This window comes from Chroicocephalus ridibundus, chromosome 2 (genome assembly GCF_963924245.1).
Source record: "Chroicocephalus ridibundus chromosome 2, bChrRid1.1, whole genome shotgun sequence".
Classification (NCBI taxonomy): domain Eukaryota; kingdom Metazoa; phylum Chordata; class Aves; order Charadriiformes; family Laridae; genus Chroicocephalus; species Chroicocephalus ridibundus.
This window is the reverse complement of record NC_086285.1, coordinates 37,297,199-37,316,798: the sequence shown is the minus strand read 5'-3', so window position 1 is coordinate 37,316,798 and position 19,600 is coordinate 37,297,199. Positions and strand designations below refer to the sequence as shown.

Genomic DNA, 19,600 nt, shown 5'->3' with positions numbered 1-19,600 from the left:
CGATACAGCTGTACTGCCAGCTGTGCCACAAGTGTTAATATAATTACACTGGTATAAAGGTGAAATTTCATAAACGTAACTTCTTTTCCTTGCTGTTTTTCTACACTGGTACGATATACAGACGTGCTAACATAACTGCAGCTCTAACACAAACACTTTCTGTAGTAATAACATAGATACAGCCAAAACCACCAAGGTCACAGAAGCACGCGCTAGGAGTTTACTTTGACTATTTCTACACTAAACATATTACGTCACTGATGTGCTCCAAACACATATGACCAGGGATTTGCATGAAAAATATACCAAAGCTGCCCCATAAGCCAAACTTCTACAAAGTCAGCCCTTCTAGCAGCTCAGCTATGTTGCTCAGGGACAGCATCTCTTCCTACCTCTACCCACACATCTGTGCTAACAAGACGCCAATACCAACAGGCCTGTTCCCGCTGCTTCACTCACTGTTTCTTATTTCACTGCACGCCTTGCGTGTGCATGTGATTTCCTCAAGTTCTCTGGCTCGATTTTGCCAACTGCAACTGTTGGGATGTTGGCACAGCTGCGGCATGCGGTCAGGCTGTGGTCTGCTAGCCCAAATCCCAACACTGGTAATGATGGTGAGTCTGCTAGCCCAAACCCCGACACCGGTAATTGGCGATGATGGCAGGTCTGCCATCCCAAACCCCGACACTGGTAATGATGGTGGGTCTGCCATCCCAAACCCCGACACTGGTAATGATGGTGGGTCTGCCATCCCAAACCCCAACACTGGTAATGATGGTGGGTCTGCCATCCCAAACCTCGACACTGGTAATGATGGTGGGTCTGCCATCCCAAACCTCGACACTGGTAATGACGGTGGGTCTGCCATCCCAAACCCCGACACTGGTAATGATGGTGGGTCTGCCATCCCAAACCCCGACACTGGTAATGATGGTGGGTCTGCCATCCCAAACCCCAACACTGGTAATGACGGTGGGTCTGCCATCCCAAACCCCGACACTGGTAATGATGGTGGGTCTGCCATCCCAAACCTCGACACTGGTAATGATGGTGGGTCTGCCATCCCAAACCTCAACACTGGCGATGACAGCTGGCCCAGAGGGAAGAGCAGCTACAGGCAGCTCCGTGCTGGACACCAGGGCTAACATTCTCTCCCTTATTCCCTTAGCAGCACCATCCCGCCTGCCAACTGGTAAGCTAAGGTCAGCACTGTGCTCCAAATGACGTCTGGAAAGATATTTGGAAGAAATTAGGTCCAAAATTTATCACTCTTCCTACCCAGCTCCCCTCCTGCCCCTGTGAGAGGAGGTTTGGGAAAGGTCTGGCGCTTGGGCGGGACAACAACGGACCAATCAGAGAGCAACTTCCGGGCATTCTCATCCAATAGCCAACTCCTCCTTGGTCTTCCCCGCTCCGGGGCGGAGGCGAGCAAGGGGAGCGCCATGTTCGATTCTGGCAAGAGGGAGGGGCCTGCACCGTGCCCTCATGCAAAATGGCGGCTGGCAGCGGTCACGTGGGAGGCTGTCCCTCGTGGCGGGGTGGGGGGGGCCACCCAGCAGCGGGTACAACCATGGAGGCGAAAGCGCATGCGCGGCTCCGGAGGGCGGGGCGGAGGCGTGCCGCGGCCCCGCCCCGCGGCGCGAAGCCCCGCCCCCGTGTCTCGCGGCCGTGCCGTTGGCGGCCGAGGGGCGGGGCCTTCGCTTCCTCCCTGGCGGGGTCGCGCCGGTACCGGGGCCGGGCCCAGCCGTCGAGCCCCGCCCGAGGGGTGTCCCCGTCCGCCCGGCTGACCCCCGCCGCCCTCAGCATGCAGGGCGCGCTCGCCATCCCCGAGGAGGTCTGCAGCCTCCTGGCAGGTAGGGCCGGCCGGCAGGGAGGGAGGGAGGGAAGGAGAGAGGGAGGAAGGGCTTCCCGGGGGGCGGGCGGAGGGGGGCGTGACGGGCCGGGGCAGCCGGGGCTCGCCCGGGGGGACCGGCCCCTCGTGCCGCAGCCCCGGCGGAGCGCTCTTCAGCGGGCGCTGGGCGCCCTCGCTCCCTCTCCCTGGGTTCGGGGTTTCCCTCTCCGCGCCGCTCCCTCCCACCCCCCAACCCCGCCGGTTCCTCTCCCCCCGTTACTTCCTCCCGCTGACGCGGAGCTGCCGTTCCCTTCCCCGCGGCTGCTGGGCGCACCCGAAATGAGGAAGGAGAGCGGTCTGGCTCCCGCTGCCGGGCTGGCCGTCGGGCCTCGGGGCAGGAGGGAGGTGTTGGAGGGCTCTGGGAAGGGGGCAGGCGTTGGGCGGCTCTGCAGAGCCACCCCTGGGGCGGGAAGGCCTCTGGGGTGACAGGCGTGTGCGGCAGGGAGCGGAGGTGAGGCCCTGGCTTTGGCCGCCGAGGTGACCACTGAGCCGTGGGGTGAAGGTGTTTCTCCCCTTCAGGTGGTGACAGCGGCTCGGCCGGCGCTGTCGGGACTTAAACCGGGCTGCTGGGGTGCCGGCAAGGGCCGCTTTCCCCTAATTAGCTGAAAAAATTCAAAACTTCCCCGCTAAACAGCTTAGGCTAATGTCCTCGAAGTGAATTAAGATGTTACTGAATTGCTGGCATATTGTCACATCAGTGAAATACGTCTGACACTGACTGTCTGTGCTCTTATGGATACGTTGGAGCATAGGAACGAGATGGTTTCTCACCATGAAAAGTTATCAGCAATAGTATTAATAGAGACTTAAAACCACCAGTGATGTTTATTATCTTCAAGATTTATATTTTATTTTTTTAAAACTTAATTTTTTTGCTGTCCATTAAGACAAATTGTATATTTCCAGTTTGAGTTTTCATTTATCTTCATGAAACGCTCATAAAGGGCTTTGCTGTCCTGAAACAATTTCAGTTTCAGTGGGAGTATATTTCTTTTGAGAACTTCTGTTTCTGCCACGGGAACCTGTGTAGCTCTGACTAAGCCATTCAAATTACCCATGCTTTTCACAGTCTTCCCTCTGAAATGAAGTACTTGATTACACGGCTGCTAAAATCTAGTGTAGCCCATCACCTTGGAAGACTGGGGGTTTTTTAATTTATTTTTTAAAGTTTGATTGTAAGAGTTAATACTACGGTTTGTAACTACGTTATTTGCAGATCATACCATCTATAGTAAAATCTGCATGAAAGGCCACCAGGAAAAAGCAAAGCTTCTGATTATTTCTTCTCATGGCATAAATTCTTAATAATAAAAAAAAAAAAAAATTAAAAAATTAGTCTTAAAGAGCCTTTCCAAACCTTGGTAGTTTCTGGGGTATTACTGTATTCTGGACCTTACGATCACATGAAGTATGTGTTTGTGTGTGTTCGGAGCTATTTTCACTGGGTGAAGCTGATCTTGAAACTCTTCAATGTTTTAAGTGCTTTTAGGATTTTTTTGGGGAGCAGGGTGTGATGCAAATGTGATCATTCCAGACTATGATTTGTTTTTTTGTCATGGTGCCTCGTTTACACAACTTGTCCATCTCCCTGTCTTTATCCAGTCTCCCATGGAAAGAGTGATACAAAGGTTTGTATTTTGAAGTGAAACGAGAACACCTATTTTCCCTCAAGGAAATATATTCTTTCAGAGTCACTGTGATCAATGGCCTAAGTGATACACAGGTATCCAGTGTTTGTACAGTTTATACAGCTTCAGCTTTTCTGGAAGAAAACAAGATGGTTGCTTTAGTTACTGAAGTTAAGAGGAGAATGGAATGGTTTACCAATGATGTTTAAATCTTTGGTTTATTATTATGGTAGTATAAAAGATTAATACAACTCTACAACTGTAATGGTAATATTTTCAACTTAATTTACGTTCACATACACTTTTGGTTTGGGACTTAGTGCAAAATGAGCTTAAAACTTTTATGACTGTAATTATGGAGTAAGCAGAAATCTAGCAGGGTGGAGATGGGGGAGGTGAGGAACAACTAATAGTTTGTAACTTTTAATCCTTGCTTGATGAATTATCAAAGGGAAACAAATGTAACAATAACTATGGTTATGCAATGTAAAAATTCAATAACCTGATTCCTTTTATAAAGTTTGTGTATATTACGTTAACCTCTCCTTCCTTTTTTTTTTTTATACTACCAGTAAAGTGCATGAAAGTTAGAAACTAGAGTAGTTCTGACTGTGTAAGCAGTTCTTTCACTCATATGTTTAGGTTCTCATAATCTTTACTTATGTAGTCTCCTGCTTCTTTTTGCTCAAACTATTCATGTAGTGAAGATGTATGGTAATGGAGGAAAGAAGGGAGCTCTGTAATATCTTTACTATTCATTAAGCAACCCTTACACAATACAAAGACTGCAATGAGTAGATAGTTAGTAATTTCTGCATGTTCTTCTTCGAGGGTGCTTCTTAATGTATTATTTTAATGGCTCACAAGTATTGATTCATCACCTCTTTGAGATGAGGGAATATTGTTTTCCCGTCGGTAAAATTAGTGTAATAAACAAGATGTGATCTGGGGTCGCAAAAAATAATCAATGGTGAAACAGAATTAGAATTCAAATCCACCTGCTTCCATGCTGTGCTGATTTCTCCAGAAAATAATGTGAGTTGGATGTCTATATTCAGTGGCCATTACGAGTGCCGGGCAGTTCTTCATATCAGGTTCTGTTGAGAACATGCAGTTAATGTCTAGCAACAAGCACCCTTTTTTTAGCTTGATAGTCGCATAGCAGTGAGGCAGTGAAAGATACAAAATCTTATAAATATTTTGCTCTTCCTCTTTTCCTTGGTCTTTTTGCCTACTATTTCCAACGACTGCAACAAGTGGAGGAGTGATCATATGGATTTCCTTATCCCTTGACTGATTGTTGGAGTCCCGTCCACCCACTATGCTGAACAAGTAGGGGTCCTACTGGAAAACATACTAAGTGCTCCTGTAGTTAAACATGGTGATAATGGGCATAAACACACCGGGGCATGAAGTAAAGTTGCACCGGAAACTTTCTGACTTGTGAGTGCTTTACTTTGAACCTAAACAATATTATATCTTTTAACGCAAAAACAAATTCTGTCACACATGCTGGCAGGGTCATTACAATTTCATGTCAGTGGTGCTGAAATGTTCCAGGCAGAAGCACAGCTTGAGCTCAGGGCTGACTGTATTAGTTGGAAACAGGAGGAAGCTGTTTCTGTAAAGTTGAAGGGGAAGGATCAGTGTGGCGATGGGCTTAATGCAGAGGATGGTTAGGGTTTCACAATCCCATCCTCTCTCCTCTGACTTTTTCAAGTGGTGGGAGGGAAACACCAGAGATGGAAACAGAGTCCTCTAGTCATGAGTTAAACTTCTGGTGGGAGAACAAAGTCATTTTGTTGCTCTCTCATCTCCCTTTTTACACCTGGGAGGTGTGTGGTAGTGTATGTACCTTCTTCATTCCCTTCCTGTGTCTCTGCACCTTTTAGATGATGCTTGAGATTTTGGAATTTAGTGAAGGAAGCCCAACACCACTGTGCCTTTTCTTCTTTTGAAAAGGCATCCTCTGTCATGTTTGTATGTTCAGGATCTTTCTGTAGGTGCTTGGCAAAGTGGGATGTTACCTTTTTTATTATTTTTTTTCTCTTTTCTTGCTGTCAAATTATTATTGGTTATGTAAATTGTTGGAGGCCTGTTCATTTTTATTTTTCCTTACTCTTTGATTCACGCTCTTAAGTTTTGGCTTGTCCATAGCTGAGAAGGATTTCAGAGGCTGCTCCTTCCCAAAAGGCATATTATTTCTCCTGTAATGTAAATCAGACTGGTTGCTTCAGTCATCTCGACTGGAAAAAAATAAATTCTTGAGTCTTTCCAGTAGAGGAGATTTAGTTGTTGGAGTTAAGAATTCTTTATTTTTTTAGAAGTTTTTGATGGTGTCGTGATCATTAGATGCGTGTATTGTTTACCATTTCCCTCTTCATGACACCTGTGATTGGATCCTATTGTTTTTTTTTTAAATTCAGTTTTCCTTTCACACTTCGCAGTATTTCCAGTTTGAATCTTCTGTATTCATATTTTAAAAGTTACAAAGATTTTTTTGCTATGAAAATGGAAGAAAACTCTCTCTAGTTCATATGGAACCTTATATCCAGTCCCAATATCCATTTTCCTTGTTCTACTGAACAAAAACCCAAAACCAAACAGAAACCAATGTTCTTGCCCTAGAGACCACTTCCACCCCGATATTATTCAGTTTGTTTAAATGCTTACACATGTTGTCCAAAATGCCTTTTTTTCAATGTGATTCCTCTAATTTTTTTCTTCAAGTTAGTATTGTTTACCCACTTGTTTAGTTGCATCCTCCGAAATGGCATGCAGAAGAGGACAAGGCAAGAAAACTAGAAGACGGTGGATCCAGTGCATGAGTTTAATTTTGTTTACCTTTTATTTTTGGGCACTACGGTAGTTATATTTACTCCTGATGCCCAGAAAACTTAACTGCCCTTTTTTGACCTCCTCATCAGCTGTTGGACTTGCTCGTTACATTCGTGTCATAGGAATAGCCACCTAGGTTCAGTGTAGCTCTTCTTCATTGGCTGATTCAATTTTAAAAGGATACTGTTATTTTAAACTTTACTCTCTGTTTTAAAATATCATTTTTCACATTTCCAAGGCTTTAACGAATGCCGGTTCTTGCTGAAGAATCTATCTTTACAAGATAAACCAGGGTGATTGTTGTAGACATCTTCTAAGTACGTGTGTATTTACAGCTTTTGTAATATATATGTATTTCAGTAGTAATAGAATAAGTATGGAAACAGTGAGGTGAAAAAATGCACAGAGGCATTCCTGGTAAGAAATAACCTCCAGTGATTTGAAACATAGTTCAATTGTCTCTGCCATAAATTTGAGAATAAGTGTCATATACGGGTGATAAAAATGGCATAGGCTATTTTTTATATACTCATTATTCACTTAGTTTGTCTTTTTCAATTAACGTGGAGTCTATCTTTCTCATCTGACTGGGTTTACGTTTCTTTCATAATCATATGTCAACAAACCACAATAGATGCAGCATAATGTGGCATACAGTGTAAATCTTTAGGTTAATCCTTAACATTTTTTTATTATAGTTCATTTGGAATCACTTTGTAACTTGATCATGATTTGTACTGGTGTGGTTTTTTTCATGGTATGCTTAATATGTTACAGCTTGATCTTTTCTCACCTCTTTAATGTAGACAGAGGATGCTCAACTACTCAGTCAATGAGATTAGATACATTTTGAGATTAGATATGCTTGATTATAATTTTTTTTTTTAAGCTTCTTAAAAGAGTTGTCTTATCTGTTTACTTAATTTGAGGAGTCTTAGCACTCTGGGTGTACTGCTTTCTAAATCACTAAAGAAACTGTTGAGTGTCAACGTTTGTCATGATACTCTTTTTGTATGTGTCAGCATGGCAAGATAGCCCTGCTTTTGGGGATTTAAGGTACAGCAGTTTATGCAGGCCAAACTTTCCAGGATTTTGCACTAAAAGGAATGCTCACCTACTTGTTAGGCTGGATCAATGCAGTATTTTTAGACATCTTAGTGTGTCAGTCATTTTTATTTTATATCGTGTGCTCTGTTTCTGTGTAAGTGTGTGTATATATATATATATTTTTTTTTTTTTAAAAGACAGTGTAGCGAACTCTGGAGAGAGACTTTTAAGTATAGTTCGGAAGGAAAGGGGAGAGCAGAAGCAAGATCCTGATATTTCTTGATTCAAGAGGACAGGCAGTCACAGATATTGCTTGATCTCTGCTTCAGACGGGGAACTACTAGAGAGAGTCCATCATAGGGCAAGAAAGATGATTGAGGGATCACAGCATCTCCCTTATGAGGAAAGGCTGAGAGCTGGGACTCTTCGGCCTGGAGAAGAGAAGGCTGAGGGGAGACATTAATGTTTACAAGTATCTAAAGGGTGGGTTTAAGGAGGATGGAGCCAGACTCTTTTCAGTGGTTCCCAGTAACAGGACGAGGGGTAATGGGTACAAGCTGGAACGTAGGCAGTTCCGATCAAATATGAGAAAAATCTTCTTTACGGTGAGGGTGACAGAGCACTGGAACAGGCTGCCCAGGGCGGTTGTGGAGTCCCCTTCTCTGGAGACATTCAAGACCCGCCTGGATGCAGTCCTGAGTAATGTGCTCTAGGCAATCCTGCTTTAGCAGGGGAGTTGGACTAGATGATTTCTAGAGGTCCCTTCCAACTCTGAAAATTCCGTGATTCTGTGATTTGTATTCAGGCCTGTTCCCTATTAATGAACTGCATGAAAACTTTGAAATCAAATTAATTAATTGTTTTGTAATGCCAGCCCATGTGAAGTTGAAAGGTACGTGGCAGTCTGTTTAATGTTGGTGGCTTTGGACAGTGTGTGTGCACAAATGTGCCTAGCTTCCAGCTACCTTCCAAAATTCTCTGGCCTGCCTCCTCAAATTCTCTGGCTTGCAGCCAGCTTTTGGCTACCTCAGTCCTTGAGGCAGAGGAGAGAGATGGAAAAGGCTGGTGTCTGGAGGAATTGTTCTGCTGATCTGCCATTCCCTTCTTCTGTGACTGGCAGTGCATCCACCAGGTGACTCCGTGCAAGTGTCCCTTGTCAGATGACGGATGCGTGTCCAGCCCCAAATCAGGAGCCTGCATTCTCCTCGGGTCACAAGCAGGGACACATGCGTGCCCTGCCATGTGAGTGGAAACACACCTATCTCATTGCCAGTTTATAATTGTTCTCTGTCACTTGAATGGCATGAACTCATCACGTGATGAAGAAGTGACTAACTTTCTGATAATGTGATAGACAACATGTTGGTTTTCTATAGAAGGAGAGGAGAAAGGAAGACCCAGAGCACAGTCTTTGAGTGCCTCTCTGAGAGTCTGTTTGGCCCACCCTGACACAAAAATGAGGTAGTTCTGTCCTAAGTATGTTTGTTTATTAAGTGTGACTTAAGATCACGATATTAAACCTTGTAAACAACAAAACTGCTATGATTTGTTATGATTAGCTCTCTTTAACGCAGCACTTGCTTTGGGCTAAAAATTTACGACATTCTGGAAAAAGCCCATCTGCGTAGTTTCAGCCTTCATTAAAGAAAATATCCCATAAGACTTAAAACAATGAAAAACTTGTAGTGTTGTCTGTTTATAATCACTGGAGTAAGGAGAACCACAAACTATTTTAACAATGAAAAGAGAAATAAATCTTAGCTTTTTTCCTTGTGAAAGGAATGTAGATGAAAATGAAATTAAAATGGCCTTTTAGTTTTTGACTGTTGTATGAACTGGCCGTTATCTTTGAGCTGTGCGAGCTGGTTGAAGTGGACAGAGCTAGACTGTGGTGTGACTTCCCTTTTCTGTCAGTTTGTAACCTGTATTGACAGAGCAGTTTGTGAGTGGATCGTATCAATCGGATCTTTCAGTTCAGCAGCTACAGTTCATTTCTGGAGGCAAATAATTTCTCCAGGGTATGGTTCAGACAAAGTTAAAATCATGAGCTTTAAGAAACAGAGCAACAAATATGGGTATTGAAACTATCAGGCAGTCTAACACAGAAGCTTAAAAAAAGTTGAGATGCTGAATAGGTTCCCAAAATTTATTTCTCTTTGAAATTTTAGTCTTTTCAGAGAAAACAGCTGAGTCTCTGCAATGTGTGATACTAAACAGCTGCTTAGTTTGTTAGAAACAAACAATTTATGGAGACAGATAATTTGTTTTGCTTGTTGTGTGGTAACTGGTTAGTAAAAGTGCTTTTAAGTCACCAATCTGTTCAAAGAGGTTTTCTTTTTGGAGTTTACCATATTACTTTTTAAATTCCTCAATGCACCAACTGCTACTGAAGCATGAAACACACACATCTACACTCGAGTAGTTGTGACTAGTTTACACTTTTCTGTATAGCATTAAACTAGTAGAGGAGAGAGCAATTTTTGGATTGTCTTGGAGAAGGAAGAGCAAGTTAAGTGACTAGCAGTGAGAAATGGGTAGGTAGATTTTGCTGCATCTGTCTGAAGTTCACTGTATGAAACTTGTATCTGTCATACCGAAGTCCTCAGTTCTGTTCTTGTTCCGAGGTAAATCACTTTGTGGAATGCCATAGAAATTGCGTGAACATTCCTTTATGTTAAGCCGCCAATGAAGCTCTTTCTAAGAGCAGATAGTGCTTCCATGCTCTTCCATAGTGTGGAAGTACAGGTAGTGAAGAGATGACCATAACTTAGATAACTTCCTTGCTTCTTGTCCAGAGGAGCTTAGGATAAGTTACTTATCTCATGTGCATCTGGCACATCCTGGATGGATTTACAATGCTAGATCAGAAGGTGGCTTGAGCAAGACATATAACATTCTGTGTAATTGTGAGTAGATAAGAAAATCTATGATACTGTAAAGTGTAATTTTCCAAGTGTATTGCTTCTTTAGCATCCTGTTGAAGATCACGTGTACGTCAGGTCTGTCTTCATCTTTTGGGGTTGTGATGAATCAAGCTATATGCTCTCTTTGGACATATGGAAGTAATAGTATTCCATGATGAGTACAGTACATTCTGTTTGTGGCTACCTAAGCTCACAGAACTTGTTTTACAGTGTCACAGGAGAGGGAAGCCATCCCAAGGAAATCTTCTCCGTAACTGCTGCTGCTGTTTAGAAAAAACAAGCTTATCAGGAGCTTGTGCATGCTTGCTTGCTTTCTGTCTCTCTCTTTCCCCCCTCTCCTCCAGCTCATTACCTACTTTTGCTGAGAATAGATGGAGCATCTGCTTCAGCCCTGTACCTCCATGGTTGAAAATTCTGCATTATTTTGGCTTTTGAAGTTCAGACTTTTCCAGAAAAGAACAGATTTTGTCAACAATATATTTAGTCCTCAAATTTTTGTATCAACAGTGCATTCTAAGCCAGAAGTGGTAATTCTTGCTTCTGATAACATAATTAAGGAGTATGTGGAGGAAAGAAACCAAATTATCTTGATGTTTGTGTTTGAAAAAAGCTTTGAGAGTCAGTCAAAACCAAGACGACTGAGTTCTCAGCTGGGTTTTGAGCTTTTCCAGGAAGTGAAAAAGCCCACTGACTTCAAATGAAGACTGTTGAGGCAAAGTTCTGTGATTAATTACTGTCCAAAGATTACTGTGCAAGCATCGCTTCTTATTTATAAACATGACTAATTCCTCTAAGCTTTTGCATATTGCTGCTTAGGTAGAACTTTGAAGCTGCGATCTCATTTTTGAAACAAATATGTAAAAGTATGAAGGAACAAATATTTAATCGGCATGTCCCTCCCAGAGTGAAAGGTTGATCTGTGCTGGAAAATCCTGTTGGGTTTCATTGAGGGGAAAAAAACTGTTGGTGTTTCCCCCCCGCCCCCCGAGTAGTGAAAGTATCGGGTCTTTTGACCTAAGGGTGGTTTTGTGGGTGGCCAATATCTTGGGATTGCATGGCTCCTGATTTTCCTGCTTCATCAGAAATCACAATCATTGGAATTTATGAAGATGCATACAGTTTCTGTGGGTTAGACTAAAACGTTTCCAGGGATGCTTAGTTTATGGCATAGAGGCTGTTGGGGATGTTTCTGGAGGATTCATTAATACACGTTAAGTGCCTTTCCTTCTGTCCTTTTAAAGAAGGAATGCCATAGAACTGAGTGTGGGTCCCCCCTCTTCAGGACTGCTTTGGAAAATATTATGGGGAGGGGGATCAATATCATTCTTCAGAACTCTATAACACTTTACAAAATGAAGATTTTGCCACATTTTGTGATGACAGCAAGCCAATCTAAATGTCTATATCATAATCTAGGAAATTATTTATAAAGAATTAAATCTTTGTAATAGCTATGCTAGCGTTCTCAAAGAGTAACTTTTGACTTAATTTGTTGTCTTGCAGCCTGTAATATAAGGTGGGATATGTTTCTGTTGAACATTGAACATCTGTTTTCTAAAAAAAAAAACCAAAAAAACAAAACCCAAGGCAATTAAGGCTTTCAGTTAGGAACTCTGCAGTAAATATTCATTTAATGTTGTTTTAAAATGTAAATTTTTGCATGTAAACATTTGAGTATGTAATCGGTTGTTTAGTATTTCCATTACAAAAAAGGAACCTCACATCTGATTTGAGAAGTTACAGGATTAAAATTGTACTATCCATACCTATTGGCATCTACACAGATTGAGCCAAAGTATGTTTGTGTGGGGGGGCAGGCACCATGTGGGGGTGTTTGTTACTTACATATGCTTTCCGTTATTCAATTAATAGTTATTATCCAGAAATTTAAATTAACATGCGTGATTTTTTGTTCATACTTCGACTTTTCATTTTTCGGGATAATCATATGTTGATTGGTAACTATATGAAATTTTTACAGTTGGTTTTGGCAATTATTTTTGTTAACCAAGAAGACATACTATTGGAGGAGTTATGTTCCCCCACATTCTCAGTCACTGCGTTGTTTTTACCCTATGGAATGGATATTTATTATATCACAAAGAACGATGGTAACTTTTATGGAATGCTTTGATTGTACAAGACTATATAAACATATGTTCTGGATAAGAATAAAAAAATACAATGCAAGTTAGAGCCTTAGTTTGTGATTCTAGTAGTGCAGGTATGCTTAACTTCAAGTGCACGCTTGGGCTTGACTCCTTTGATACAATTATTGTGCCTACCTAATCGTTTGCAGTATTAAGGCTTTGGATATGAACTTTTAGTCAAATAGGGAGTTCGGAGGCAATGTGAGAACATTTGAAAATACTGTAAGCAGTAAGTGACCTATATAAGTAGCTGGGTACATGTTACTGCTGAAATAATGAATTACTCAACCACTTTTGTAACTTGAACTTCTGATATAACATGACAGTAATACATGCGTAAAGGCTATTTCCATGTTTTAGCTTTATCCCTTACTTTAGGTGATGGAAAGTAATTGTTATAGTACTGCAATTTATTAGGACTTACGTGGCATAATTAAGTGAGCAAGAATCAAATGTCACCATAGGATTTGCTGTGCTAAGCATAAGTAGATCAGGGAACAAATGTATCGCATTTAGAATCTGAAATGTCCATTAACTACGCTGTGTGTAGGCCTGAAAATAATTTTCTTAGTTTTTTCACAGTAGTATCAGGACAAACTCATTACGGCAGTATTTATCTTTTTTTTTTAAGGTGTATTTCTTTTTTCTTCTTTATTTAGATATTGACACATTTATTTCCCAGACGCTAAAAGGAGAAAATCTATCCAAGAAAGCAAAAGAAAAAAGGGAAGTTCTTCTTAAGAAGATAAAAGAGGTTAAGGCAAGGTAAGTAAGCTTCATGGCTTTAATATGTTATAAAGTCGCTTACTGATAACTTAAGTTTTTATAGTCTTTTAATAACCATTAACCATGAAAAATCTCTCTAGATCCTGATTTTTGTCGAATAATCCGCATGGGTTCAAGTCTTTATATCTTTCTCAAAGCAGCTACAATTTAGTAAGAAATGGGAGCAGAAGGATTTGTCCCATTTGAATTGCAGTAATATTCTGAACCCTGATTGCAAGCTGGATGGGTAGAGCTTGCCTTCACCTCTGCTTTGTAAGATTCATTAAAATATGAGAAATATAATGCATTGATAATACGAATGAGCATATCACCATGTCACCATACCCAGCTGGTATAAAACAGCATAATTCAATGTTGATTTTGCTTTATTGTATATTCTGTTGTTTAGCTCTGTCTGTAATGGAAAATTGAAATGCAACTGCAAATTATTTGTAGATCCTAAGTTTTTTTCAGCAGTGTTAAAATAGTGAAGTACTATGACAGACCAAGCAGAGGGTTGTGGTTGTTGTTTTTTTTTGTTGTTGTTGTTGGTTTTTTTTTAATGTTTGGTTTTTTTAATATCAGGTATGATTTAAGATTCTGTTCTGTTGTGTTTTTAATTTCAGTCATACAATTCAGCTAAAGAGGTTTGGCTGTAGTTTTATTTGTGCTACAAAATTTTCTTTGCAAAATCTTTTTTCTTACAACTCTAATCAACTAGAATATAATCTAGTACTTGCTGTTCTTTTCCCATTGTTGTTTCCAAAGTGTTTTTCTACTGATTACTCCTGTTGGGTATCTCCTTGCCCTTGCTTTGATGACATGCTTCTGCCTCTGTGGCAACTTGTTTACAATTTGAAAGACAGCACAATCATGTGGCGAGGGCATCATTCTTTGTATCACACTAACTGCAGGAAGCCATGAGATACGTCCCAAAGTCTTGTAATTGAAGATTTGTATGCCTTTGATTCAGGCTACAAATGCTTAGTGATCTACTTTTTTTTTTATTATTATTATTTTTTTATTAAGGAACCAGGATTTTCTTTCTCTCTATATTTTTTTTTTGCTTTCCCTTTTAGGTTTTTGAGCTAACTGAGACTGTACAGATGACTTGCAGATACAGCACTACTGACTTTTTTTCTTCAGTCTTATGACTCAACTATGGTTTTTTGAATGATGAAATATCAAAGGAGGGAACTTGCAGTTACGAGCACAGTTGACACCGAATCCTTTGCTGTTCACTTACATGATCCTATGATTTCACGCCTTGTTTTAATTTCTAATTCCTTCCTAATCTCCTGTGATGTTATTCACTGTTAACAGTGTTTTACTTTTCATGCAGGCTACAAAATATATGCATTTTGTAGTTGTCTTTGTTTTTTTGCATCCCACGTACCAGGCTGTGCTTAGCTATTACTGCTACTTGCCACGCAAGATTTCTTAGATCTGGCCTTTTATCTCTGTTTGCATATCTCGGTTTCTTATCCCTAGACCCTTCCTTTCTCTGCTGCTCATTACTTGTAAGCATCTCTTTACTGACTAGCTTAACGCATGCACTACTGCTTATTGTCCATAAAGATGGTCTTGACAGCTGCATTTTATTTGCCAGTTATTTCTGGTGAAATCCTCTTCTTTTGACATAAACTCTAGTCCATGCCTGGTTTTTGGGGTGCCATCTTACATAACCCTGTCCTGATTATTTATCTTTATACATAAAACTGTATCCTGTGATTATTTTAGTTTCTGAAATATCAAGATTTAGCTCTGAAGAAACAGCAGTTTTTCCCTCTGGGATGACAGAATTTTATTTTATTCTTTTTAGGCATGAAATAAGTTGAGATCTTCTTATCTGAAATTTTTTTTTTTATTTAGGCATGCATTAGCTTTTAAATTTCTACTTAATTATTAATACCTTTTAATTTGGATTTCGTAAATTTCTGCAGCTAAACACACTATTTGTGGATTCTTTTTTTTCCCCCCACTGACCACGTTATTTAAAAGTACACTTAGTGGCTTTTACTTGGGCCCAAAACTTTTTCAAATATGTTAACATTTAGGAGGTTTACTAAAATTAAAGATGCTTTTGTATGCTAATACCTTAAGATATCTGAGTAGATGTATATTCCTAGAAAATGCTGCTCTATCTGAGTTTGGTTTTGTTCAAGTTTTCTTTTGAAATGACTGGGGATTCTCTCAATTGCAACGGCAAAGGAAAAGCTGAGTAAATATTTTAGCCAAAAAAAAAGACTTAAAAATTATTAATGAAAACTTGCAACACTAAGTTTCAACTACAAAACTTGCTGAACGCCAGTAATTGTTCTATGCTGTGTTCTAGTACTGTGGATTTGCAAGAGTTTATGTTGTTTCTTCTTTTTTTTTTTTTCTGCAGTTATCCTCAAGAATTCCAGGATAAAGGTAAATCTCGTGCTTTTTTTTTTTTTTTCCTCCCATACTCTGTTGTATTTGTGCCCACTTGACGGGCTGCGGGTGGGATCCGCAGAAGATGCTGGTGGCCGGGGGGCTCTGGAGGCCGAGGGGGCTGCTCCCCCTGCTGAGGGACGCGGGGAAGAGCTGCCCGGCTGCAAAGCTCTCGCTAAACCATCGCTCCTGCATTAAACACGCCTGAGAACACTTACTGAGGAAAAGATTAGTTTAGAAATATAGTTCAGAATTTAATATAAATGGAGCTGCTTGTGTCTGGCGTAATTAGCAATAGCGTAGTATTGCAAAAGACCATGAGATACAGGTGCGGTGTTTTTTTTTTTTTCTCAGAGGAAATATATGCAAAGCAGCTGGTGTAGGAGATAAAATTTTAATAGGGATAACTTATTTCAGCCTTTTTTTTCTTAACATTGCAAAAGTTTTCAATTTCATAGTGATGTTTCTTTAACCTTTTAATAGGATCATCTAGTGGCAATATGATATTGGCTTTCGATCATCACTGAATGAATGTTTTCATAGTGCAGCAGGAGCTCAGACCTTTAGTTGGAGAGGAGACAATTTAGTGGGCGAGTAACGAAAACTGAAGTGTGGGTTATCTATTGTCTTCTAGTGGAGTTAAAACAAAGCGGCAGGGTTCAGTTTAGAGAAGAGTGAAGAGTTTGTTGCTACAGTGTTCTGTTCTGTAACTAAACCTGGAAGGGCTCTTATTTCCATGATACTAATTCTTGAGGTCATGACCTACAGCCTGTGGATGCTGGTATGAGGGTCACAGTGTGAGGTCAAAAAAGCCTATGCAAAGCTTCACTTTTTGCAGTTGAAGGACTGTCTGTTTCTGGACAAGGAGGTTCAAATGTGTAGGCTACAGCGTGCCTCCTGATAAAGTGAAAATACGTAAGTTATATTAGGCAAGTAATGCTGTAACAAGGCACAAAAAGTTTCTACAGTTCTTATCCCTTTTTAAGTCAAGCTATATAGCCATAACAGTTCAACTGAAAGAGAAAATACAACTTGGAACTTCCCAAAGATTGCCAAGATTTTGTAACCTTGAGCTATATGATTCTTTAACAATTATATTAAAATAATTTGCTATTTTTTTTATATTGCACCTCAGCACTCTTACTGAAGTTAAAATGTAGTTTCCCCCGTCTCTTCACTGTCCAACAGAATTAAGGGTGGAAAAGTCAAATATTATTTTATTAAGAAAATGACTAACATGAAATTACGTGGCATGGCTGTTTGATTGCAAATGCATCTGACTTTCTGGAGAGCGCATTTTTGAAGACTTAATTTTCTGAGGCTATGACTCTCTAATAAACATGAGGATTGTCTACAAAGAGCAGAGTTTGCATTTACTGGTTTGCTTTTTTTTGAAGGTCAAAAAAATTCTAGTTTATTTACTTTTTTCAATGGCAAATTGATTCAGAATTTCTTTCCAATTCAACAAATTATTAATAAAGATGAGATTTCATTATCTCCAGTAAAGTGGATCATTTAATTGATATAGTCTGTAATTGTAACTGTATAACTTCCTTTGATTTCTGTGAAAATTGTATCATCTTATTCTTTTATTTGAGTGCGTTTGCTTCCTAAGAAGGATATATTGCTTTTTTTTCTTTTTTTAATTTTCATGATTTCTCTCTTTGGTTCAGACCGTAGAATTAGGTACAGATGGTGAAGCTTGTGAATGTCGACACTTTAGTTTTATTTCAGTATTCATCAATAAAATGAGAGGGCTCTAAAGTTATACCATTGTTTTCTGCAAGTGAGGATAAATTTCTCCAAATTTGTGTGCATCTATGTGCATGAATATGAAAAAAATCAGGAGAAACGGGAGCCTGCACTTATTTGCAAAATATTTGAGGGAATGTTGTTCAGAGGTATGGATTGTTCGTGTAATTTCCAGAGTTTAAGAAGTGTGTGCTAAACTTTGATTGTGTCATTCTTACTTCAGGCCTGTACAAATTAGGTGTGACTTCTGTAGGTATAGAACAAAGGACCCACATGGAGGTAAGCAGTCAGATTCTTGGCCAGCTACTAGTGCAACAAAGCAGTGGCAGCAGCTGAGTGAGGTCAACTTTTATGTCCACTTGTACCTCTGTGCACACCTAAACATTTGAAAAATGGAAAATTTGAGAAAAGGTTAAAAACTGAAGTGGCAGTGATGGTTAGACATTTTCTTGTTCCTCCCTCCTCCAGAGAAAGAAGAAATATCCCAAACTATAAGGTGAAAAAGGAGAATATCTTTTAGGAAAAAAGGAGGGATGAAAGCAGAAATGTCGAAACTGCACTGAAACAAACTAGGAAGAATGAAAACTACTATGCATGTTTAAACTTTATATTTGTTCTTCATTGTTTTGCATTAGCAGCTACTCCATTTTTTAATGCAAATAACATGCAAATAATCTTTGTTGTAGCTGAAAGAAGAGGTGAAGAATGATTTGTACTATGTGCCATATTATCATGGTACAGTAATTATGATAAATGTTAATTATCATACTATAGCAGCTATTTCCAAGAATTTTGTGAGTTGTGACCTGTCATCCTTCCAGGGGCATCCAGAAGAATCTTTTGGAGGCCAAAAGAAGTGGACTAATACTTTCAAAATTCATATCTTTCCTGTATAACATAATGAAACTTGATTCTGGTCTCTCAAACAGCAGCTCCGTCAGCTGGTGAGTTGTTCCACAAGTATGCTTTGTGGGCATCAGCTTGTCCCTCCACTCTTTTGTCATTGCATGTTCTTGAAGTTCTACTGGCTTTGCATGTAATGACTAGTCAGTTCTACCAAGGTATTGTATGTGAGCTCTTGTTGTATGGGCTTTGGCCACTAGCATGCAGAATCTTACCTTCCATAAAGATAAGGCAAGGAGGTTTTAAAAGAAGAATAAAAAAAAAAAAAAAATTGAAGAGCCTGTGCACAAGTAGAACCAAGCTCCTTAAAACTAAAATCATCCAGACGCGTATCTCTTAACTTTCAGAAAGCACATACATACTTCTTTGCAACCAGATTGATGAACTTGAGGACTTTCTTGCATCCTCTTAAGAATAAGCCTTCTTATGTTGCCTGTCATGTCAGTAAATATGCTGGCAAAAGCATCTTTTGTGTCTACACACTGAAAAATTAAGCTTTTTAGAGGAAATAGGTACATGTGAAAATTCAAGAAAAAATTAATTATACAGGAAAATATTTAATTCTCATGTGTGATGGGTTACCTGATTTTACACTGACCTTTACAGTTAAGTATAATGTTGATTTACGGGCAAAGAAAGTGCATGTTGTTCTTATGACCAAAAATGTACAATTGTATTAATATCCAAACCACTAATCTTTCCACAAAATGTATTTTTATTTATTGAGTTACGTTATTAAACATTTATTATTTTTATTTTATTCTTAAATTAAGGAACTCAGTATAAATGTCTTTTTATCTTAGATACTGATGCAGTTTTTTTCTTATCACTTGAAATATTTGGCTCTGCATCTCAGCAGTTTAAGCAAAATCAAAAAGCCATAGTCACACTCAGGGTGACCTGTTCTAGATCTTAGAATTGGGAAAGAACTTGAAAACTAAGATAATTTTCATAGAAATTGGATTAATTTTTTATAAGACTAGTATACCACTAAGGATATAGAAATCTGGACTTTGTCAGAGATCCTGAGTTAATACAGTTTTTGGCATTTCTCTGTTTTGAGATTAATTGAATCAATACCGTGGCTGCCAAAATGTTTAGTTAAAAGAACCTTGTTTTCAATTTATGCTAAAAATAGTGCTAAAGTTGGCAGAAGCACTATAAGCCCTAGAAACTATTTGTGTTTGAAGCTCACTTGCCATCTGTTCTTTGCATTTATTTTAGTAAAATATATATTTTTAATCACTTTTAACAAAAGATTTTGGCGCAGTGTTGAAAGTGAGA

At 39.7% G+C, this 19,600-nt stretch overlaps 1 protein-coding gene across 1 annotated transcript in view; it reads left to right on the top strand.

Annotated features, from left to right (window-relative positions):
- Nucleotides 1-1,630: 1,630 nt before the first annotated feature.
- Nucleotides 1,631-19,600, top strand: part of SKAP2 (src kinase associated phosphoprotein 2) — a 122,154-nt gene continuing 104,184 nt past the window's right edge. Inside the window, exons 1-3 of the mRNA XM_063325056.1 lie at nucleotides 1,631-1,853; nucleotides 13,138-13,243; nucleotides 15,633-15,658. Coding sequence (XP_063181126.1) covers nucleotides 1,805-1,853; nucleotides 13,138-13,243; nucleotides 15,633-15,658 — 181 coding nt within the window. The 5' untranslated portion in view covers nucleotides 1,631-1,804. The remainder of the gene's footprint in view (nucleotides 1,854-13,137; nucleotides 13,244-15,632; nucleotides 15,659-19,600) is intronic.